At 44.1% G+C, this 24,604-nt stretch overlaps 1 protein-coding gene across 13 annotated transcripts in view; it reads right to left on the minus strand.

The window, feature by feature from the left end:
* Positions 1–794: 794 nt before the first annotated feature.
* The window catches only part of LOC109887421 (F-actin-monooxygenase MICAL2-like), a 46,697-nt gene continuing 22,887 nt past the window's right edge, over positions 795–24,604 (minus strand). The window contains exons 3-29 of one of the 13 annotated variants that reach the window (XM_020478822.2): positions 23,253–23,460; positions 22,628–22,744; positions 20,365–20,466; positions 18,159–18,314; positions 17,899–17,999; positions 17,062–17,319; positions 16,834–16,949; positions 16,619–16,745; positions 16,356–16,452; positions 14,919–15,066; positions 13,880–14,079; positions 12,657–12,757; positions 12,314–12,385; positions 12,059–12,196; positions 11,510–11,629; positions 10,794–11,147; positions 9,909–10,016; positions 8,539–8,700; positions 7,518–7,670; positions 7,253–7,330; positions 6,919–7,011; positions 5,277–5,405; positions 4,772–4,949; positions 4,391–4,467; positions 4,217–4,295; positions 1,975–2,035; positions 795–1,004 (exon numbers count right to left, since the gene is read on the minus strand). In XM_020478822.2, the coding sequence (XP_020334411.2) occupies positions 1,977–2,035; positions 4,217–4,295; positions 4,391–4,467; positions 4,772–4,949; positions 5,277–5,405; positions 6,919–7,011; positions 7,253–7,330; positions 7,518–7,670; positions 8,539–8,700; positions 9,909–10,016; positions 10,794–11,147; positions 11,510–11,629; positions 12,059–12,196; positions 12,314–12,385; positions 12,657–12,757; positions 13,880–14,079; positions 14,919–15,066; positions 16,356–16,452; positions 16,619–16,745; positions 16,834–16,949; positions 17,062–17,319; positions 17,899–17,999; positions 18,159–18,314; positions 20,365–20,466; positions 22,628–22,744; positions 23,253–23,460 (3,531 nt within the window). In that variant the 3' untranslated portion in view covers positions 795–1,004; positions 1,975–1,976. Of the gene's footprint in view, positions 4,296–4,390; positions 4,468–4,771; positions 4,950–5,276; positions 5,406–6,918; positions 7,012–7,252; positions 7,331–7,517; positions 8,261–8,538; positions 8,701–9,908; positions 10,017–10,793; positions 11,148–11,509; positions 11,630–12,058; positions 12,197–12,313; positions 12,386–12,656; positions 12,758–13,879; positions 14,080–14,918; positions 15,067–16,355; positions 16,453–16,618; positions 16,746–16,833; positions 16,950–17,061; positions 17,320–17,898; positions 18,000–18,158; positions 18,315–20,364; positions 20,467–22,627; positions 22,745–23,252; positions 23,461–24,604 lie in introns of those variants that run through there. The other 12 variants (XM_020478840.2, XM_031810768.1, XM_031810775.1 and 9 more) reach the window with 12 other exon arrangements.

Raw genomic sequence — 24,604 nt, forward strand, 5'->3', positions numbered from 1 at the left:
CAGTACACACAATTTTTTTTTAAACACTTCAAATTCTAAAGTATATGCTTTCAAAAAAAGTTATTCTAGTGGTGTGGGGTGGCATGTAGCATAGAGGTTAGAGCGTTGGGCCAGTAAGCGAAAGTCTCTGGTTCGTATACCCGAGCCGACAAGGTGAAAAGTCTGCCGAAGTGCCCTTGAGCAAGACACTTAACCCTAATTTGCTCCAGGGGTGCTGTACTACTATGACTGACCCTGTAATACAACACATTTCACTGCACCTATCCTGTGTACTGTATGTGACAATAAAACATCTTAATGAGAGATGATTTCATGGCTGTTGAATAAGACACAAGACACTGATGGAGCATATGGGGAAAGAGAACTGACTCCCTCCTGTGAGAACCATGAACCATATCTGGCAGGACTACAGTGGACTGGCTGGGGAGAGAGTTGTATGGTTTGACATGTCCCCTTTGACCTTATCACCAAAGAATCCTTTCTGGCTCTCACGGATCCAGAAAGAGCTCCAGGAACCCATCCAGGAACATGTCCGCCTGGGACAGAGGAACTTAACCCATCCAATCATACATTTTAATTTAGGAGACTAGACATGGTAAGTAGACTAAATATAGGACATGCTCTGTAAAAGGAGTTCATGTTTAGGATTTACTTTGAGTACTGAGCCTGTATACTATGTGATGCTGAACGGCTCGACTTAAACCTGTTACCCCTAACTGTACTATTCTATGTGCCATATCAACCCATGGGGAGAACAACATTGTGATATTATGAAAGAATGACAGTAAACTGGATCAAGATGACAAATCACTTTATTTACATGTGTTGCTTTAGGTCGTACATAAAGCAACACAGAATCTCCATGAGAAAAGCAGGCTGCATTTGAAGTCCCATAAAACATTGTTCAATGTATTCATTTAAGACAACACGAGCTATGAACCTGTTGGGAGATTCATTCCCTTTGTTTGTGTGGGTCAAGAAAAAGTTATCCTGGGTGACAGCGTCTGGAAGAGAGAAAGAAAAGATGGCAAAAGATGGGAGAAAAAGTGGCATGCCTTTACATGACAAAAAGCTGTCTGTCAATCGTTCAACATGCACTCGGGAAGACCAATGCAGTCCAAACACCACAGTTTCCTTGTTATGCAGACACTGAAAAGACAGTCTCTTAGAAGGTGTGCCTTTGAACATCATGGTATTATGATGTGTTTCAACCTATAACAAGTGTGTGCTGTAGTTATGGTTCTGCTGGGAGTGCTGGACACAGACATTAGTAGTTTAATAACTTCATAGGTTCCAGGGAATCCCACATATTTAGCCTCACATTGACGTGTTTTACCATTTTACTTTCAGGACAACCAGGGCTACAAGTAGAACATAACATTTGACATAAACAGTTGCATTCATGAGTTTTATTGACAAATGTCTATAAAAAAACAAGGTCCAGCCCCCAAAAAAGCTGATTAAAAATGAGTATATAATAATTACAATTGTAAATTCAAAAATGGTTTGCTTAGTGGGAAATTAATATCCAACTAATCAGTGACAACTGTGTGGAGTATGGAGTTTGTGACAGCAACTATGTGAGTTTATAGACACTATGTCCTGAGATTTCCTATGATCTACTAAGAAGAACCTCTTACCTCGTAACAACTCTTGATTGGTTTATGAGCGTCATAGAGCAGACCAGATTACATTTACGTGTTTGTGAGAATCTCAGCCTTTCAGAGTACGGTCATAATAGTTTGTAGATTAGACATTTTTGTGAGAAGAATCGTTTTTGGGATCTAATATCGGCGGATGCAGACGACATAGAAAAATCCTATGCTAAAAACTGCTGTCGGTAGCTCAAACACAACAGGGGTTAGAAGCATTTTTTACTTGTGTGTGGAAATGCTGACAGTAATTGGACTAATCTAACAAAGCATCCACTCCAAAACATTGTTCACAAAACCATGTGACCATGCAGGTGATCACCTTCAGAATGGCATGTCTCCTAACCAATCAGGAGGCCCATCATCAGAAAGTTGAAAATAGACTTCCAAGTGAACAAGAATAGAAATGAAAGGAAGGAAATATAGTAGGTTAGAATATAGAGAAAAATCAGAGGAAGGATCAAATCCAGTTCAAATGCATAGAAACTTTGTAATTGTTAGATAACATGAGATTGTGCTATTCAACAACATGCAATTTAGCACTGTACAGTGTACTGCATGAATGATGTAACTTCTGGTTAGGGCTGAAAACACTTCTCATTTTTAAAGTGCACCAACTGTATCTTTGGAATTTGTATTGGTAATAAAGCTGAGATCCTGCTATCATACTTAACATGGTTATTAACAGTGAGATGAGTGGCAAGCACATACACACCACAGCATTCAAACATAGCCTGTGTTATCATGTCTGATTCAGTCCTTCTGAACAATTCAATTCAGCAACATTCTTAACATTCTGAAAAACATATTGAAGTGAAATAGACCTGTACAAATAATAAAAATGAAGAAAAACCTCCTCTATTACAAGCATACAACAACTCTTTAGAAGATTGTCTCTTATTCCACCTTATCATACAGTAAATTTAATTTGGCCGTGCATCTGTTTCACCAACAGGTGGCAGCAATTAGTAAGCATTAAACAGTCCATGAACTGGAGTAGTAAACCAAAGCCCATGTCCATGAAACCTTTTCCCCTTTTTAAGTACAACGGACAATGCACAAAAATACTGGAGGCACTGGGCCATAAAATAAAGCAATAAAGGTTATCATAATGTGTAGCGAAAGTACACTATGGTCACGGTTGTCATACGAGATCTTACAATAAAAACATAAACATTTTAATTTGTGTCAAACAATATTGAAATTGAAAAAAAGATGAGAAAACCTTATCGAGCACAGATCCACGTTGGCCCCCGACCCAGACCCCGACCCTGACCTGTGAGTTCAGCAGGGTTTAGTAAACGTGCAGCGTCAGCACTAGTCATTATCCAAGGCCTGGACAGCCATTAGGCAGCCATTAGGCAGCCATTAACTCCCACACCATTCATCAGGCATCAGCCACAGGTCAAGGCAGCTCCCCAAGTTAAAGTGCTTCAAGTCAGTCTTTTCATTTAGATTACTTTTTCCACACAAAAAACATCTGTCATAACCTGAGTTAAGCCATGTAAAAACTGGCTCGACTTTGACAGCCAGTTGTTGAAAGACTCAACTCTAGAGCAATATAGATTGGATGATTTCAGCAGTCATATCAACCACATACCGTAAATGATTTAGACCACCATGAAACCATGTACAGCACATTACCCCTCATCATAAAGAAAAATGTAATGTTCGTGAAAACATCGCACGTATCACAAACCAAGCTACCACTTGGGAAATGTTATTTGTTCTTTGGTTGGTGTAGGACTAGATCTAATGCACTGACAGCTACATATTCTGTGAGAAAATATTAACAAGGTGCTTGTACACATGGTCAAACGGTAGCTTGCCACCATATGACATGGCACAAATGCAAGATACGCCAGTTAATGTTCAGCCAGGCTTCAGACCCTATTGCATGAAGGTTAGGGATAGGGATAGGGATAGGGATAGGGATAGGGATAGGGATAGGGATAGGGATAGGGATAGGGATAGGGATAGGGATAGGGATAGGGATAGGGATAGGGATAGGGATAGGGATAGGGATAGGGTTATGGATAGGGATAAGGATAGGGTTAGGGATAGGGTTAGGGATAGGGTTAGGGATAGGGATAGGGTTAGGGTTAGGGTTAGGGTTAGGGATAGGGATAGGGATAGGGATAGGGTTAGGGATAGGGTTAGGGTTAGGGATAGGGATAGGGATAGGGATAGGGATAGGGATAGGGTTGGGGATAGGGATAGGGATAGGGATAGGGATAGGCTTCCCTCCCTGGTGGGCCTCTACATGAGCCTATGGCCTAGGTGTTCCTCCAGCCACAACAGTAGGGGCTGGATGGACTGGGAGACAGGCCCGGTTTCAGAGTACATCTGCAGCAGCACCTCCTGGAGCATGAACAGCAGGGGCACTCCCAGGCTCAGCAGCTCATACAGGAAGACATAGTCCTGCACATTGGCTCTAAAGTGGAGGCCCACAGCATGGGCCGTACCATGCACCCAGCGAGACAGGAGGCGGGGGGAGTCACACACAGCCCGGGTCACACTCAGGGGCCAGCTCAGGCACTTCCTCAGGCGGGAGCTGATGGTACCTGGTGACTGGCTCTGCCGTCCTTCTGTTGTGTCACAGTCAGGAGTCTGTGTCCCTGATCCCTCCTGAACCCCGTCTCCCTGAGGGAAAGACCCATTTAGTCACAAAGATGTCCCACAAATGAACATCAAAATGAAAATGGCAAGTGGATGATTGAATGATCCAGAACAATTACCAGATGTGAATTGAATGTCCTCCGATGGTTCATTCCATTTTTACGTTGTGTGAAGTGTAGCTTGCAGTACAACTTGCCTAATTGAACATGATCAAAGGAGGATTTAGAAAAATTGGCACATAAACAGTTAATTATCTCTACCCGGCACAGCCAGAAGAGGACTGGTCACCCCTCAGAGCCTGGTTCCTCTCTAGGTTTCTTCCTAGGCTCCTGCCTTTCTAGGGAGTTTTTCCTAGCCACCGTGCCCCTACATCTGCATTGCTTGCTCTTTAGGGTTTTAGGCTTGGTATCTGTATAGCACTTTGTCACAACTGCTGATTTGTTAGATTGATTGATTGACAGCAAGCGAACATCTACACCTTAGTGTTGAGAAACACATACCCTGCTCAGAGTCGAAGGCATGGCCTCCCTGGCGCAGGATGGAGCCACAGGTGTCACAGCGAAAGCACTCCCTGTGGAAATAAAGTCCCTCAGCACTGATCCTTTCCACCACGTACACACGCTTCTGACAGGAGTGACACTGGTCACCAGACCCGGGGAACTCCCTCCGCAAGGAACCCTGGGAAACAGAACAGAGAGGCAGACAGTGCTACAAACGTTGTCAGCCCAGAAAATGACGATAATAAGGGAGTGATGCACTTGTGTCAGATTCCACAACTTTGACCCTAAAAGGCCTTATGGCCGAGTTTGGCCTTTAGTTCACAAAGCATAAAGAGTCATAGAGTCCTGCAAAGAATAATCATCCCAATCCTTATTTTACACAATATCTCTTCATCTGACTCAGAGCCAGGGCCTGGGACATAGTCTATGTTCTTCACCTAGATAAGGGCTGTTGTTCAAGGCTGGTACAGTCTGAGAGGCTGCATGCTCAGCCAGACATGCTTACCGGAGACAGAGGCGCAGAGGCTGGGGGTGAACAGGGGGAGGAGGCTTTAGGCCTGTGGTCAGTCTCATAGAGGGTGACCAGCGTCTCAGCCCTGGCTGCTATAGCCAGAGACACCTTCCCCACCGTCCTCTGACATGCAGCAAGGAGGAAAAGACAGGAGGAAGAGAGGTAGGAAGGGAGAAAGAGAGTAAGAATAAAGGTCAGAATGATGAAAGCAAAAGTGATAGTCCACATCGCACGCAGACAGACAGACAGACAGACAGACAGACAGACAGACAGACAGACAGACAGACAGACAGACAGACAGACAGACAGACAGACAGACAGACAGACAGACAGACAGACAGACAGACAGACAGACAGACAGACAGACAGACAGACAGACAGACAGACAGACAGACAGACAGACAGACAGACAGACAGACAGACAGACAGACAGACAGACAGACAGACAGACAGACAGACAGACAGACAGACAGACAGACAGACAGACAGACAGACAGACAGACAGACAGACAGACAGACAGACAGACAGACAGACAGACAGACAGACAGACAGACAGACAGACAGACAGACAGACAGACAGACAGACAGACAGACAGACAGACAGACAGACAGACAGACAGACAGACAGACAGACAGACAGACAGACAGACAGACAGACAGACAGACAGACAGACAGACAGACAGACAGACAGACAGACAGACAGACAGACAGACAGACAGACAGACAGACAGACAGACAGACAGACAGACAGACAGACAGACAGACAGACAGACAGACAGACAGACAGACAGACAGACAGACAGACAGACAGACAGACAGACAGATAGATAGATAGATAGATAGATAGATAGATAGATAGATAGATAAGATAGATAGATAGATAGATAGATAGATAGATAGATAGATAGATAGATAGATAGATAGATAGATAGATAGATAGATAGATAGATAGATAGATAGATAGATAGATAGATAGATAGATAGATAGATAGATAGATAGATAGATAGATAGATAGATAGATAGATAGATAGATAGATAGATAGATAGATAGATAGATAGATAGATAGATAGATAGATAGATAGATAGATAGATCGATAGATAGATAGATAGATAGATAGATAGATAGATAGATAGATAGATAGATAGATAGATATATATTTGAGGGGCGCAGAGGCTGGGGGTGAACAGGGGGAGGAGGCTTTAGGCCTGTGGTCAGTCTCATAGAGGGTGACCAGCGTCTCAGCCCTGTCTGACTAAGGCCACTGTTGGGGAAATTAGTAAAGTTCTTTCATCAAAATAAGAGTCTCAGCTCAAAAGTATGGCCACAGAAGAGTAGGGAATGTTTTCTCATTATGGTTAGCTGGTGGGCCTGTCTGGATGCTTCAGATTGCACTGACTGCACGGCGCTGGCTCAAAATGATCAGAAATCTGTGGACAGGGAGGGGCAGTCTAACCCACAAAGTGCAGCACCACAAAAATATATTCAACCATTGCATGAGAGGCCCCAGGATATCTAAAAAAACATCTCAAATGCTCCTTGCATGCAAGACCTTTGTGTCTACACGTGTCCTTTGTGATTTAGAGGATAGTGCAAGTTACTTTAGCAGGCATGTGGCGCTGGGGGCAAAATACCTGTTTGACGTTATTAAAACCAGGTTCTGGCTTTGGTTGTAATATTGCAGTGCGTTGTTGTTGGGATATATATGTGGAGCCACTGCTGTGACACTGAAACAGCAACATGACTGTGATGTTAATAACTACAACTGTAATTTACAGACAAATTAAATTTGAAAGTTAAACAAATATATACTTCTAAAATATATACAATTTACCAGATTACATCATGTTTAAAATCAAACAGACAGCACTTCATTTTGTGTTTCTCTGAGAGGCAGCAGGCTCTGCATATAGAAATGATGTGGCCTTAAATAGTGCTATGGTTTGGAGGCACACAAGAGTCACTCACCACATGTGACTCATTCAAGGGATCTCTTTGCATTTCTTTCTTACAAAGCTGCATATCTAGTGCCCCAGATTGACTGGTCTTTGGTTTTCCATGAAGAATGAAGGAATTAGAGGAAACAGAGAAGTAAACTTAGTTTAACAGTTCAGTGACAGATAAGGGATAGATTAGTGCATCAAAATAATAGCATCATGTCTGCTCTGACATTAGGGGATATGGGCTTCATGATGACAGACAGATGGTGAGAAATGGATGTGCTTGTTTTCACCTTGAGTTGGAGTAGAATAGATGAGGGTGAAGACACGGTTTGAGGGAGTGAGAAGGTAGAAATGGTGATTTCTGGACAGAGGAGGGAAGTGACTTTAGGAGTGGGAGCAGAGAGGATGGGAGGAGAGGGTCCGGTCTGATCAGCAGATCCAGGCTAGGGTGGGAATGGGAAACAGAGGAATGGAAAGTCAAAGAGGGAGAGGATTGTTAAAAAAGAGACTGAGAATCAGATAGGTTAAATGATAGTTGGCATGCTCAGTTTGATGGGCTACAGCACCTGGCATTCCATGGCACTCTACCGTCCTATTGACCAAGCCCCAACCTGCTTAGTCTCAACTCAAGAACACTACATTCCATTTCGATGTCAACTCAGTTATAGTGCTACAGATTAAAGATGTGCAATATCTCTGCAGGATGAATATTGAATGATCACAGAGGTTTTAGCATAGCACACAACGATAGGGACACAGCAAGCATTTCACCCTAAGGTCTACTACTGTATTCGGCGCATGTGACAAATATCATTTGATTTGATTTGACATGCTGAAACACAGACATGGATGTGGTTATTTATACCTGATGTTGAAGTAGACAGGAAGAGGAGGAAGATGGAGAATATGTATGAGGGGGTGAAAATGTAGAAAGGGTGATTTCTGGACAAAGTAGTGATGAAGAGATTTTAGGATGGGGAGCAGGGAGGATGTGAGGTGAGGGAATGGTCTGACTCTGTCTAGCAGATCCAGACTAGTGTGGGAATGGGAAAGTCAAAGAGAGGAAGATATTATGAGCATCAGATGGGAGTTAAATTAGAGTTTGCATGCTTAGTGGGCTGGGCCTCAAGCCTAAAATGCCTGGTACTCCATGACACTGCATTCCATTGAAATGGAAATTCAGACTGATTTAGATAAAACGTGTATTTCGCCATGATAAATGTTAAATGATCAAAGGTTGTAGCATGACACACAGTGATAGGAACACATACAAGACAGTGAGACAGACATGGATGTGTTTTTTTTTTTTACCTGAGGTTGGGGCAGACAGGATGAGAATGAGGAATAGGGATGAGGAGGTGAGAAGGTAGAAACGGTGATTTCTGGGTAAAGGTATAATGAGGTGACTTCTGGACTGGGGTTAGGGAGGATGGGATCAGACACTGAGGGAATGGCCTGTTTATCAGAATCAAGCTAGGTGAGGAATGGGACAGGGGAGATTTGCAAATGAAAAGAGAGGAAGAGGATTGTTAAAGGAGAACTTTGAGTGTTAATAATTAGATATGAGATCTGGCGTGCACAGGGGGATAGGCTTTAAGCAAAGGTATTCCGTGGCACTCTCCTATCATAGTATTAACTAAACTCCAACCTGCTGAGCCTCAACACAACAGCTTACCCTGGTTTCCACTGAGATGGAAACTCATTTAAAGAAGGTGAGCAGTTTCTTTTTTGATGATAAAATACCATGGAAATACCTTTTCCTGTAATGGAAATTGCAGTATGATGACTACTCTAGCACTAAACACCTTGTTTGATGACTGCAGCCTCTTCCAGTGAAGCACAGAGAACCCAGTGCAACATTTCAACAGTGTCCATGCTGAAACCTTCTGAGTCCCTGAGCACACAGAGTAGGCAAATTACCATCACAGACAGAGCTGAGAGAGGAGGCTACCTTGTTTTCAGCCTGAGCTGAAAGGTCTGCAGGTCTGTCTCAGTGGGAATATAGAATCACGATGATTTCTGCTTTAAACAACAAACTGCCTGATGTGTTTTCACAGGGCGTTATATTGTTTTAAAAAAGCCTTGTTGAAACCCACAACGTAAACAGTCATATATTGACTGACAGTGAAGGCGATTTAAATTACAGATGTATGATCTTAATTTGATCACTATTTTGTTGCTGAGAATTTTCTTGCACAGCAGGAAATGCAAACGTGTAGCGTATTCAAGGTTTAAAAAGGTTTCTAAAGTTTGTCATTCCCACTTTAAAATGTCAGACTTTCTTTGCCCTAAAGAAAAATGTATCAACACAAAAAACAAAAAAAATGGCCATTAATTATAATCCACATAATAATTCAAATTTCCTGTTGCTGCAGGATTATTTTCCTGTTTTAGCAAACTGTCTCAAATTAAGATCCGACATCTGTATAACAGAACACTGTGTCCTACAATAACCTGAAATCACCTGCGCTAGCTGTGTTCTGTTGCTACAGACTCTGAGCAGCTGATGAAGACATCGCCAAAAAGGTAATGCTTCTGGAGATGATGAATTTCAACACAGGGAGGATTATATGAACTCTGTGCAGCAGCAGTAATGCCAAACAAGACCAAGCGTGCAACACGACAAACACACTGAAGGACGGGAGAGGTGAGGGTTCAGAGTTCAGGGGTTAGATAGTCACCTGGGACGTAGAGGTCACATCCCCAGAGAACAGTGCTCTCAGGTGGACCGCTTTCTCCTTGATACTTTTATTATGAAACTCTCTAGCATTCTGGGTCTGAGCTTTCTTCTGCAGGACACATACCATGAGACACAGAGACAAAGAACAGGCATCAGAAAGAGAAAGCTGCACCCGCAACACAGTACCACATACTCCCTGTCTGATGAATGGGTCTGAATAGTAACTGAATTAGGCAGATTATTAACTCCCAAATCAGTTATAATGTACAAACAAATAAAAGTATGAAATGTATGCACTCTTTATTGTAAATCGCTAATGATAATGATCAAGCAAGATAAGTGGACTTTGGTCCTACTTTCCCACTAAAGGAGCCAGATGGCACATTGTTTAATGGGTGGTGGGGAACAATAGTGTTGCTGTGTTGAGTAGAGTGGCAGTTTTTTAACACTAATTTGACACACCAGCAGAGATGACTCCACACTTAGACATGTGCTCCTGGAACAGCAGACTGAGACCCAGACAGAGACAGACAGACACACAGGACTGGCACAGAACAAGGCTACAAGGGCAGCCCACTGGCTAAACTTGCCAGTCAGCAGCCTCTGTGCCTCTTTGTCTCTGCCAGGGCTGTGGGTCTGTTCTTGCCATTGTGGTCAGTGTGGATGATTAGGGGTTGACTTCACCAGCCGACTATGTGCTATACAATGCTAAATGTATAATCACAATGATTATCTCAACACTCATATTCAGCCTTTTCCTAAAAAGGATGTCTTATATGATCACACAGTAGGAGGCAATAACAATAGAAAAAGACAGAGCAGACAAAGAGAAACGGACAGATGGAAAGGAAAGGAGAGGAAAGGAAATGAGAGGGGAATAGGTCACCTGGGTGATCTTTTCCTCCACTTCCTGAAGGCGTTGGAGCATTCTAGACATGGCTAGGACTGCTGAGTGGCAGGAGGGAGAGTAGCCAGGGTACTCTGTGCTCTCTGGCTTTTGAGGAAGCGTCTGAGGTTGCGTCTGAGCACATGTCTGATCAGCCTGTCTGACCTTCCTGAGGGTGGGATTTGGGATGGATGGGGGTTGGAGCTTAGGTTGGGGCTGGAACTGGGGTTGGGGCTGGTGCTGAGACTGAAGCTGGGCTTGAAGCTGAGGAGAGAGCTTGGGTTTGGGAGGAGGCTGTGGCGGGGCCCGAGCGATGCACTCAGCTGCATATTTGGCACAGGTTGCAGAGGGAAACTGGAAACACACAGCACATGTGAGCTGCAGTTCTATGGCTCTCCGTCAACTCAGGGTGAGCTTGATGAAAAAACAAGAAGCAATTGCAGCTAACAGGCTCCAGTAGTTTAACAGCTGGAGAGAATAGGAGGGAGATTTATGCCCCATGCTTTTCTTTATCGTGTGAATCTACTTCACTGGGGGGCTTATTTTTCATTTACAACCCACAGGGAGCATTAAACACTCTCACTCCAGGTAGAGGATGACTGGTTTGTGAGTGAGTGTATACCAAAACTGAGTGACAGTGTGTGTTCTACAGAGTGTATTAGCATGGGTATGCGTGTGTATTACAGAATGTTGACCAGGCTGCTCCAGTCCTCTACCTGTGTCTTGGGGGGAGGGTTGAGTGGGGTCTGCTGCCTGAGGTTGGTGAAGCGTGGGGTCTCAGTCATGTCCATGGAGCGTGGCCGAGGGGCCCTCTCAGAACCCCAATCACACTGAGACTGATGGGGTTTGTCAGCCAGAAACAAAGCCAAGGAAAAAGGTTAGTAGAAAGACAGAAAAGGAAGAAAAGAGAGAAAGTGACTGGCAAGATAAGTTAAGTATCTCACCAAAACAGTTAAGAACAAATTCTTATTTACAATGACGGCCTACACCGGCCAAACCCAGTAGTTTAACAGATGACGCTGGGCCAATTGTGCACAGCCCTATGGGACTCCCAATCACAGCCGGTTGTGATACAGCCTGGAATCGAACTAGGGTGTCTGTAGTGACACCTCTGTTCTATAGCACACTGTGGTATAAGGCATCTGAGAACAAACATGCCAGGTACTATACCATACTACAGTACTGTATAAGCTATGGAGGACACTGTCCAAAACTGACAAAGTCCTGAGGAGGGGGAATGGAGGACATATCTTGGTGGTTCTGACCTGTCTCCGGAGGGTGAAGCTGGGGTTGCTCTCCTCAAACTTGGACAGGAGTTGGCTGGCCATGGAGCGGACCTTGTTCTCCTTAACCCCCCTCCCCTCACCCACACAGGACGCACTCTGACTGGAGAAGTTGGTTGCCTGTCATGAGAAATAGTGACTTGAGTTATCAGGGCCAAAATAAATGGTATTTTGTCGTATTTGACGTTGGTGCGCTTAGAATGTCATTATGAAATTGTAGTTGATGATAATAACTACCTCTTCCAAATAACTGCAGACTTTTCGTCTCCTTTTGTACGTTGGGTCAGTATCTTCTAGCTTCTTCTCATCCTGAAAGAAAACAAACAGGCCATAGTATATGACTAAATATTTCAGACTTCACTCAATGGTAAAAAGATTCAACATGAAAGTGAACTAATTAAAAAGAGCCCATCTCAAAAAAACTCTAGAAGAATACATTTAACTTGTGGAAGGCCCCAATACCGTCCACTTCTTCAAATGAAATGACTTTTGAAATGATAACACAGGGAGGCTGAAATGGCTCTCAAGTTGCAGTAGTTATCAAGGCAGACAGGCACCTTTGAGAGAGGAGTGTGATTACCTTTGGTACCCTTTTTCTTGGTACCAAGTTCAGAACTTTGTTCATACTTCTGACTGCCTTGGAAGGATAGTCTTCACTGTTTTCGTCGGCCCCTCTAGAATCTGCAATGAAACACGAATGCATTAAAAGGTATGATATATTCCACTGAGCTCAGCCATGAATGCCAAATAAAAGCAATGGCCAATGTTTTTTTTTACATTATGTCTAAAAGAAACCTAATATTATTGTGTTGGAAAGAACCAGATGGGGCAAGACCATCTGCTTTTCCTGAGAAATGCCACCTAATAAATAAAGGGCTTTTTTTGTGGAAACCAATACTGGGAACACTTCACTTCAGATGATAAGAATGTATACAATTATTCCTAAATAGTACATCCTCATTCCGTCATGTGGGAAACCAGCTTTGCTGTGGAGAGAGGCATATCATGTGACCTCGCAGAGACCATAAAGCTAGTACAAATCATATCCCTGTGGCAATAATATGCTCTGTTCACCTTAGGCATCTCAGACCAGAAACTGGAGTAAGGTATAGTGTTTTCTCTCCAGGCACCCTAGACTCAGAAACTATCTGTAAGGTAACCTGCACTGTGCTGGGCAGATGTGCATTCCTCTCATGCCAGACAATGTGACTGATAAGGTTGTGCAACGCAGAGCTCCTTTCAAAGGTAGCTAGATGAAATCTCATACCCTCTTACACACTGGCAAAAGTGTCTCTAGAAAGACATAACTTATCTGAAAGAAAGCAGGTGTCAGGGATGAATTACATTAAGGACAGAGACAGCTTGATATGTAAAGAAATGGCTCCGGTGAAAACAGAAAAAGTGAGAGGCTGGGCTTTTAATACAGTGGACACAGTGGAGTGGTAGGGCCTTCGAGGGTGACAATGCAGAGGTGTTAAAGTGAGAAGTTTCAGCTTTTGTTATTAGTCGTATGTACGGGCTACACATGGTATACACAGTCCATATAAATGCTTACTTGCAGGTTCCTTCTTGACAATGCAACAACAATAAGAAATAAGAAATGATGAGAATACGAACATCAAGTAAATGGCTCAGTAGAATAGAATAAACATTTTACCATAAGTATAATACAGGAAGGCACAATTTATAGTGTGTGTGTGTATGTGCAAATCTGTGTGGGTGTGTACAGGAGTGAAATCTGAAGTCTGGGGCTTGAGGACACACGTGTCTGCTGGGGGATGGGGTGAGGGGTGTGAGGTGTACCTGAGATGGAGAGGGGGGTGCCACGGAACAGCTCGTAGAACTTGGAGAGGTAGGTGACCATTCTGGTCTTGTCTGGTTCCTGACCAGCAGCCATCTCCACCCCAGTGGTGAAGGGCCGGATCCCAAACTCCCGCTCAGCCAGGTCACATGCCAGCTGGAGGTTGTTAGCCGAATCCTCCTCATTCAGCGAATCAAACTCTCTGAGAGAAACCGATTGAAATGATATCACGCAATGTTGTTGTAATGTTGTAACTAGGTGAAGGCTTTATAAGACTAAGCTGGTGTCAACATAGAAGTTATGAAACAGTTCTAGACTAGCAGTGTAGCCCTCCCTTTACCACAAAGAAGAAGTCATAAATAACAAACTGCCCTACATACTGAGTGTGACATGTAATACATAGTTATGCTTTCCAAACTCCCGTTCACATACTATAGGGTTTCTCTAAAAGCAGTTGTGTCTTCTGTGTGCTCTGTTTCATCGCACCTATCAGTAACACACACACACACAGAGAGAGAGAGAGAGAGAGAGAGAGAGAGAGAGAGAGAGAGAGAGAGAGAGAGAGAGAGAGAGAGAGAGAGAACTGACATCGGGAAAAAGGCTCTTCGATGAATCTCAAAAGTCATTCACACCCACCACTTTCATTTACTCTCACACAAAGATGGGCTGTGAGTGAGAGGCAGGGGCTTGTTTGTAGATAGTACACCAGGACATACATTGACATACTTTCATGCCTGGCATAGTTTACATTAGACACCTTCAGAAGGAGACAATATTACGGTGTGGGTGTAAGAAGTTGTGCTATTACTGGTGTCTTGATGTAAATGTTAGCCTAATGTAGAAATGACACAATATACTATAGAGGCATTTTATGAGGAGCCAGTCTATCCACTTACAATGACGAAGTGCTACATGCCAGGGTGTGACATGAAGAAGTCTCACACATGGAGGTCATTTACAGTTACAGGAAGTTACATGAGGCCAGTCTTACTGTGGTGGTTTACAGGGTAGTTGTGTGTTGCAGTGTTTTGCTCTACATACATGAGGTGGGATCTGAACCGGTGGATGAGGGCACAGAGAGCCAGGCCGCTCTGCCACGAGGTGGTCAGGTCTGTCACGCTCACGTTCCTGTAGCCCTCGGTCTGTTTCTGGCACCACGTCAGCAGCTTGCCCGGCCTGATCTCCGACTCTACACACACAGACAGGAACAAGGTGTTCAGTAGGGTGAAAATGGTGTGAAAAAGGGAGGCACTACCTAAGTTGGTCCAATAAGAACAACATAGATGTTTGTTTTCCATTGCCCTATTTGACATTTGTGTGACTGTCCTCGTCTACCAGTGTATCAGTGTTTTGTCACTTGTCATGTGTTGTGTTTTTGTGGACACCAGGAAGAGTAGCTGATGCTTCTGCGAAAGCTGATGGGGATCCAAATAAATAAAATACTAAACACAACCCAGCTAACAGCCACCCACCCACTCACCCGGCAACACAAACACAGAGCTAACAGGAAGTGAGATCATAGATGTGGGAGAGTGACAGCAGGTGACGTTAATGAGAGGTAAGACTGATAAGAGGTAAGTTAGAATAGGGGCTGAGGTATGCATTTGACTCTGTCAGGACATGTTGAACCTGTCTGTCATTGTGTAATAGGACCCATGGTTGTGTAACATTGTGTTTGGTGCATTATGTAGAGCGAAGGGTGTGCTTAAAGATATACTGTATACATGGAAGAAACATTTTCTGATGATGGAGACCGTACTCATGTTTAACATGATCCATGGGGCCAAAAATATCTTGAAACGTAACCAGCTAGACTTTGTTAGGTCTGGTATCTGAGATCATCCTAAAGATATCACAGATGTGTTTAACTACTAGTGTATCAAGTCACGTTTTTCCTTTTCACAATACACAGAACCACCAGCTTTGGCCTCCAATTAAATGATGAATATAGGGGGGGAGGGTCTGTACCCTATATGACCCTGTCCACAGTCAAGAGGCTTCACCAAAACCCCCCTCTCACCATGGATCATTGAAAAAACAAACCTCAGACGGCGACTTATTTCCTAAGCAGAGATTCATGCGGTCCTCAGTCTGACACTGCTGTTAGCGAGTGAAAAGGTCTGCCTCACCTTAAAGACTTCTGTGGGCCTCTGTCTCAGAACACTCCCAGAGCACAGGGAACGGGAGAGAACTCAATAGAACTAGAGTGGCTTATCTTCTCCTACATTTTGGGTAAATAGCCACTGAATGAATGAGTGCTGCAGATATTTGGGCCCATGAAACCCAAGGGACTCATCCGTCATCATTTTCAAATGAGTTACTTGAACCAGTTGAATAGACATCACAACATGTTCTGTAGGTTGGAGCCATGCACTGGATCAGAGGTAAGTCCATACTAGACAGCGGTATCCAAACACTGTACTAAAGCCTCCCAACACCACAGTCTCTCTGGCCTCTCTTGTATCGTGTGTGGCTCACCTCGTCTGGCCAGGTTCACAGGGCGACGTATTGTACCATTACGTTCCAGAGAGCACGACTTCACTGGCAGCTCTCCATTGATGTACAGGTGACGCACCTGGAAGAAATAACAAAGAGACACACCTGAGATTTAGGCAGAAGAAGAGATAAGACAAGCACAGTCCATCCTTCTTGTGTTAATGTTAAGGGTGAATCTGTTATTGGTGACAGCAGAAAGTGAATACTGCAGTAAGCAATGTGATCCTTGAGAATGTCTTTCGTACCTGGTTTTGCCTGACACAGGTGGAGATGAGGTTGGGATACCGAGTCCCAGGGTCAATGGTGTACTGCTCAAAGTTTTTGCCAATGTTTTCAGTGGTTGTCTGCGGCAGGATTCTGTAAAGACTCTCCCTGGAGAAATATATATATTTAGTGTGTGTGTGTGTGTGTGTGTGTGTGTGTGTGTGTGTGTGTGTGTGTGTGTGTACTGACCACTGACCTCTCAGCTAGCACCTCCAGAGGGGTCCTGCCCTCAGTCCACCTTTTCACCATCCAGGCTGAGTCAAAAGCAGCCAGGAAGCCTCTCGCACACCCTGTACCCATTGGCCAGAACGGCTGCACACACAGACACATAACATCAGCATAACAGTACATTTTGCTCAACATACAGTATTAATGTCCAACTATTTTAGAGCATGATTGAACCCTGTTGTCACAGCCTCCTCACCTCTAACAGGCTGTCCCCAACCAGTGCCACCAGTAGCTGATGTCCGAAGCGTTCTCTGACCAGCGCTGCGTTCTCCGAGGCATACATGCTGGTGAAGTCAAACATGGCCACGTCCGGCTGGCCACAGGCATTTATGGCAAAGTCCAGCGTGGGAAGCTGGTAGTTGGTGCCAAAGTCAGCAGCTTCGCGGGCGTAACCCAGCAGAGCTTCCTGGTTCACATTCTCACTGCTCAGCAGCATCTCTGTGTCTATGTAGTCCTACGAGACAAAGTCAGGGGAATTGTGTTTATGAGAGAACATGACCAAAAGGATGAATTAAAAGAGGCTAAATGAGATGCAACATTGATACCCTAGGTGTAACAACAGTTATTCACCTTGTATATTAGAGGACCATTAAAGATGGATGCTCTTTAAAATGTACTGTGACGCCAGTCTCAAAGTCCCACATTGTCTTTATGAATGAATTCATGGGATGACTCATGCAGAACCCTGGCAATTTGAAGTGAGAGCGAGCGCTGAGAGGGATTCATAAGCAAGTGAAATATGTGCTCCTTTAGGGATGTTTATAACACTTAGCTTTCATGGATGTCATTGTGGTGCCCGCCCGGCTCATAGGCTGTTCAGCTGGCAGACCACCAAGGATGAGATTCCTCCGACCCAGCACCCTCCTCTATTAACTCCTCACCTCTCCTTCTCTCTCCCCCTCTCTCTATTTCTCTTCCTCACTCACACACACATCTGAATACACATCTGAATACAACACCCTCAGACAGCAGGAGAAATCGGCCCGAGTCTGAATCTAGTTGATGATCCCTGATCTAAACTATGTTTGCTCACATGAATGATGACACCCTTGTCCAGTAGGCTCTGCTTCTTTGCTGTCATGACAAAGTAGTGTGTGTTGTCCTTGTAGTACACAATGTTCTCCAGGTCAATACCTGCAACAAATGACAGACACAGACAGGAAGGTTAAAACCCCCCATGATAATGACAGGGTTGAAGATTGCTGTTGTTTGACAATGTGTGAATTTAAGTGCATTCTAGGGGCAGTCTGCTCCTCTGGCTGACTCATTGGCTGTGGGGGATATCAGGCCCACCTGTCTCCTCTTTGAGGTCCAGGAAGAACTTCTGGTTAAAGATGAAGGCCACACCGCTGATCTCCTCCACCTTGGCCTCGGCCGTGGTGTTCCTGTTGACAAAGTTGGCCGTGATGGCGATAGCCAGCTTACCACGGAACTCCTTCCGCTTGAACCCTGAGTGCGAGAGAAAGAGGGAGAGAAAGAGAGATAGAGAAAGAAGGATAGAGAAAAGAGAGAGAGATGGGATGTTACTATTCTCTGGCCAGGCCAGCGGAGTCATACTAATCCAGAGGAAATCTAGCACTGAGCTGTAATCACAGGCCAGTTATTTTAGGATCAGAGAGGCTTGTTACCGCGGTGATACTGTTTATATCACCAGGGGAACAAAAGCCTCGGCAGGAGAGTTGGGTCAGTACTAAAATGTTATGATCTAATAAACATGTTTTCCAGGTTGATTAACTTTCACAACTTCAGGTGGAGTAGACTGCAGCCACTCCTTACATGAACTGGACTATCGTAAGAGAAGGTGCAGTCTCATTTTTTCACGGTGAGATTTTACAATATGTACTAATTTTGCTGCAATTTCGTACACTTCTGCTATTTAGGATATCAACAACAATGGAACAGAATTCAGTTCCTCTTCAGATAGAAACATTGGGGAAATGCTTCTTGCATTGAAGTTTAATGCCATCCTCTCACTGATCCTGAATTTATTTTATTTTAGAGGCTCATTTGAACTTTCTGTGTCCTATCTATGGCCAAACATAACCGCAGGCAAGCCTTAAAATAGACTGAAGCATGGGCTCAGACTTTTAATGCCAGACTGCTATTCACTTGGGTTCCTGTTGCTGCTATTCTCACAGTTACAGTTTTATAAAAAGCTGTCTGACTTTTTAAATGGCATGCAAAACCTTGCCTTTGTGAAAGAGAATATGGTGATATCATTTTTTTAAAAGTCTCTTTGTGGTGTCAAAGCTCTACCGAAGCTCCTAAAGCCTGGAAAAGGCAACCAACCACAGCCAATACCCGGGATAAGTCACTCCAGGATGTATGTCCCACAGGCCACATGTTAGTATGCGTATAACTGTCCTGGGGAAGAGGAGGGTTCTGTCCCAAAGCCCTTTAGCGAAGGAAAATACATCAACATTACTTCTAGACCTGTGACACAGGAAGGAAAGGGAGATGAATGTTCTAATGTGTTCAGCCTCTCTTCCTCCTACAAAATAATGTATGAGCTTCTGAGAGATGCTTTTCTAGGCGGTAGCATTTTAATATGAGCCAGAAATGTTCCATTACGGTCACTGCTAATTCACTGGGGCATTCCCCCCCCCCCCACATCACTCTTTCCAATGCAGCTGTGTTCCTCTCAGACGATTAACTGGGTACAGAACAGATTGCGGTATATTTAACCCTCCTCTCAGACAGGGCTTGCATGGCAGCTCAAAAGTAGAAGGACTTCTAAAAAGAAAGTTTGCCTCAGGCTTTTCGTCATCAGACGATGACCTAAACGCCTCATTGTTTGGAGACAGAAAATGCCCTTTTTAGGAATAAGCATCTGATGTGGATTGGTGAGGAGATGACAGGCATCTGTGAGGGAGAGTCCTGCATGCCTGCATCAACTGTTGAACAGCATCCAGATGACGACACAAACAGGGTCCCAGATCTTTTTTATTGCAACGATATGGTGATTTCATGTGTAACCTTGCCCTTTGAAGGAGAGATTAATGACATAGGGTATCGTTTTACCGAGGCGAGCTTGATTTTATGGCTTCCTAACTTTCTTGGATGAGACTATGCTTTTTTTAAATGGATGCTTTGTGTAGCCAAAAGCCGCAGCCAATAACAATCGTATGTTTCTTAGTTACAGTTGTTAGGCTGCTATCCAAACAAAATAATGATATGAGAAAGGTGTCCTGGATATTATTTGAAACAAGCTACTGCCAACAAAACTACGTAAAACATACTTTTCAATATAGAAATTATGTTTGAAGGCCCTCCAGATAATATCCAACTGCATTTTAACTTGTAGCTAAATTTAGCTTTGGAGCAAGTAGTGTTTAGTAAACATATTGAGCAATCTCAGAGAGAGCCATTCCACGGATGTCATCACATGATATCATATACAGTACCATATCACCATATCCTGTGTCTGGGGTCAGGTCATTAACGGTATGTAGATATACTCTGCATGGATACAACCATCCCATCCCTCCAGAGTTCTCACCTTCCAGGGTATTTCTCCTCCCATCAGCCCCCACCACCACGTCAAAGTCAATGTTTGCCACGGGGTGATCGGCAGGCCTGATCTCAGCTCTCCAGCCAGGCCCTGAAACACAGACACAGGAGAGGAGAGAGAGCAGGAAGGGAGGAGAGGAGGGGAGAGAGGGTCAGTACAGTTCCACATTCACAGGGACACACACCTCAAACAAACATACTTATCAGTATACAAACGGGTAGAGTTCAACCCAGATAGAGAGAATGAGAGGACACGGGCTAGAGAAACAGACACAATATTTACTTGGTTGCTCTTTCGGCCTGTTATTTCTGGGGAACAATATTTATGGTGCCTATCAACACCAGTGGGGAAAAGGGTTTGCTAATCCTGACAGCTCTCAACAAAGAGGCTGACACAGAGGTCACACACATTGTGTAATTTAACTCAGCAGATTATACCGTGCAGTAATTATATAAGATATTGATCAATGTGGGGCGGCAGGTAGCCTAGTGGTTAGCGTGTTGGGCCAGTAACCGAAAGGTTGCTAGATCAAATCCCCGAGCTGACAAGGTAAAAATCTATCGTTCTGCCCCTGAACAAGGTAGTTAACCCACTGTTCCTAGCACGTCATTGTAAATAAGAATTTGTTCTTAACTGACATGCCTGGTTAAATAACAAATCAAATAAATAAATAAAAATGTCAGTCTCACTTGTACTGTATAATTGATACCAGGGTGTTAACCATCTACATTATATAATTCAATACATTACAACATTTTAGCACGTAGTGGATCAAATGTGGTGAATGATGTCAGCCACAGAGGCAGTGTGAGACCCCAGCAACTTTGGGTTGGCTGTCTATCCGCTGTGTAATATCACCATGTCAAAAATGCATTCCATCATGTCAAGGACACCGAGCACCCTGTGACAGCAAAAGTAGGGGGACCATTCTGTATCCAAATTTAGTAAAGACTCTTGTTTTTATCAGTTGGTTGACGTCGCTGTCGAGGCCACACATGGGATAGCTAATGACCTCCAGTCCAGGAGTCCAATCAACAAAGCTCTGTAGGAGGGAGGGGGGGTCAAGTGTAGAGGTATTTCAGATAGCCAGCCTTTCAGCTCGGCGCCACATCACCACACACCCTGCAGTGTTCACATCTTGAAGCAGCTAGTACTGTACTGTTATAAGAACTTAGCCGAGGTGGCACGGTTGTAATTACACTGGCGAATCAGCTCTTAATTAACTTCCATGGCCGTAATTTGGCTCTGCTGCTCCTTAAACAAAGCCACTAGGTCTGCTCTGCTCACTGAATGTACTGTGTGCTTTGCTCAGCAGCAACCATAAAATAACATTAGCATCTGGCGAGGTTGCTAACCATTAGCAGCTGAATAGGAATGGTGAAGCAATGATTATGACTTTTAAACATTTTGATTTCCATGGGAATGCAAATATCAAATAAAGGGTGATCAGTGCACTACTGTAACAGTGCTGCTGTTTACTGCTGGTTGCCAAGGAGATACACTGTTGAATGGGGAGGCAGAACTACTCCAAAAGGTACTAGTTATGGACTTCAGTAACTCCCTGTCGCTCAAGGTACAGTGATGTAAAGCAGTGGAATGCTATGGTGTGGGAGAGAATATACTGTGTTGGGATCCTCTGGGCAGCTACATACAGATGTAGGATCTTAATTTGATTACCCTGTTGCAGGAGAACTTTCCTGCAATGTAGGACATTTTAAACTTGTAGTATATTTGAGGTTTTTCAAAAGGCTTCTGAAGTTGGTCATTTCCACTTTGAAATTTCAGACTTGATTTTCCCTGAAGAAAAATGTATCAACCTCTACAAAAATGTCCATTAATTATAATCCACATAACAATTCACATTTCCTGTTGCTGCATGATTATTTTCCTGCTGTAGCAAACTGGCTCAAATTAAAATAATCTGCAACAGTCTTACTGACTGTTGTCTTACTGACTGTTGTCTTACTGACTGTTGCTGATGCAAGGCTCATGTTAAGGTGCACTGTTGATGTTCTCCAAATGCATTGCATGAAGCCCTTCAACCCCAGCTAACCTGTCAGATATTGGAAGTCTGGTACCAAATGCTGTAACCTAGCCCTTGCCTGAACCCCTGAACTGCATCCAAAACACCCTTAATGGTTAGCAGGAAGGAGCAGGGATGATGGGTTGATTGGTACTAGGCCAATGTTGATGGAGCTCAATGGACATACAGCTACTGTAAGTGACGGCCTGTAAGTGGGCTGTCACTCACCGTCATTCTCCTGGTTCTCTGGAGGTTCCAGCAGTTTGACAAACTCCACATTGACATGGAACTCCACAGCTACGAGCAGGGCGATCTTCAGCAGCATGAGCTGGAGCTGACGAATACCTGGCAAACACAGACAAGAATTAGAAGTTCTTAGAACCATGCAAGAAACCCAGCTGTATTTTCTGCACCATCTAATACAGTACCTAGTACATGCACACTGCACCGGTATCCATGCATTTACACATTATACACACAACAAAACTTGGCCTTTGGCCTCTGTCACTTGAGAGCTGTAGAAAGATTTGCCTTCAACACCCGCAGTTGGCAGCTCTGCTTTGTATCTCTGTAGCTAAGAGCAGATGGAAGGTTCACCTTCTATGGCTCACAACCTTGACATTATGCAATGGAAGGGATTGGCAGCATCAAGGCTACCAGACAAAAAATTGCTTTGGAGGGGAAGAGGATACAATAAGCTGAATCAAACAATATCGATAAGCAAAATATTCCATTGCAAATGTAAGTACATGTCGGGCTATGGGAAATGGCACTTAATAATAATAACTGCTATGGCTGTACGGGCGGAAAGGTTTCCTGATGAGATGCTTACCCCACATGTAAAAGTACTTACTGATGTGGTCTATGGCTCCAGCGCAGAATTTGCCGTAGAACTTCTTGGCCCCGAGGCCCTTGAGGTCGTGGATGGTGTAGGGCCACAGGTGCAACACGTTGTTCCTGGAGAAGGTGTCCCTCTTCTCAATCACCACCACCTTGGCCCCCAGCAGAGCCAGCTCGATGGCCGTCCGCAAGCCACATGGACCTCCCCCAATAATCAGGCACTGCAGGGACAAGAATGACAGAGGGACACCATTATCATTATGAGTGCAAATAAAGGACTCAAAATTGTATTTCATAGTCACATTTCTGTTACACAAAATACGATACATGTGTGCATCATAACCATATGCCTGCCAAAGAGATCATGTACTGTACGTGCCTAATCATCATCATAAATAATACTTACTGAAAATAGAATCATTGTTTTAACCTGTAGACATACTCAATAGCAGATTAAATATGAGGGGATGAGTTGAGTGTTTACTGTATATTGCCAAGTAAAGTGCCTGGGGTGGATGTTTATGGTTACAGTATGTTGTGTGTTACTCTGACCCAGCGCTGGGAGAGTATGTGTCATTACCTCAACCGTAGATCCTTATTACAGCCTAGTCCTATCAAAGACATGATTCATGCATCTGCCTCACTCATCTGCCTCACTCAAATATGCATGAAGTCAGTTATTTTGGTTTAAAGGATCCTTCTGAGAATGTGTGGTGAGAACATGACTTCATCCAGCCTTCTAGAAAGGATGAGAAGGAACTTTTTTGGAGTGTTAGTTCTTCGGAGGAATCATCTCACCATCCAACCACTCCTGAGTCAGACAGTAGCCCCTGCAGTGGCCAACGAGTTGGGTGGCTTCCTGTTTCCTTAACCCTATAACCAATCAGAGCCTCTCTCAACCAGGCTCAGCCATCTCAGCCAACTGTGACCTTTTCATTTTAGATCCCTTATTTCCTCCCCAGCCCAGTCAACCCACACACCTGACCTCTAAATCCCCCCTGTGTGCAGGGAGGGCCAGCAGTATATTTGAACAGCGGGACTCACTTCCTGTCACCCTATGTGTTTGCCTGAAGAGCCACAGGAACGCACAGGAGGTGTCAATCTGATCAATATTGTGACACGGTCGTGTTTCAGCCCCAGCTTCGGGGGCCTTATCATGTTTGTATACTGTAGCTCTGTGCTGAATGGGGTATACTCGCTCTCTTTTTCTCTAGCTTTCTATCCTTCTCTCTCTCTCGTTCTCCCTCTCCCACTCTCTCTCCTTCACTTTCTCTCCCCCCTCTATCCCCACCCCTCTCTCTCTCCCGCTCTCTCCCAGGGTGCTGTTTACAGAGCTAAACGTGCCAGCTGCCCAGATCACACCAT

This window comes from Oncorhynchus kisutch, linkage group LG3 (genome assembly GCF_002021735.2).
Source record: "Oncorhynchus kisutch isolate 150728-3 linkage group LG3, Okis_V2, whole genome shotgun sequence".
Taxonomy (NCBI): domain Eukaryota; kingdom Metazoa; phylum Chordata; class Actinopteri; order Salmoniformes; family Salmonidae; genus Oncorhynchus; species Oncorhynchus kisutch.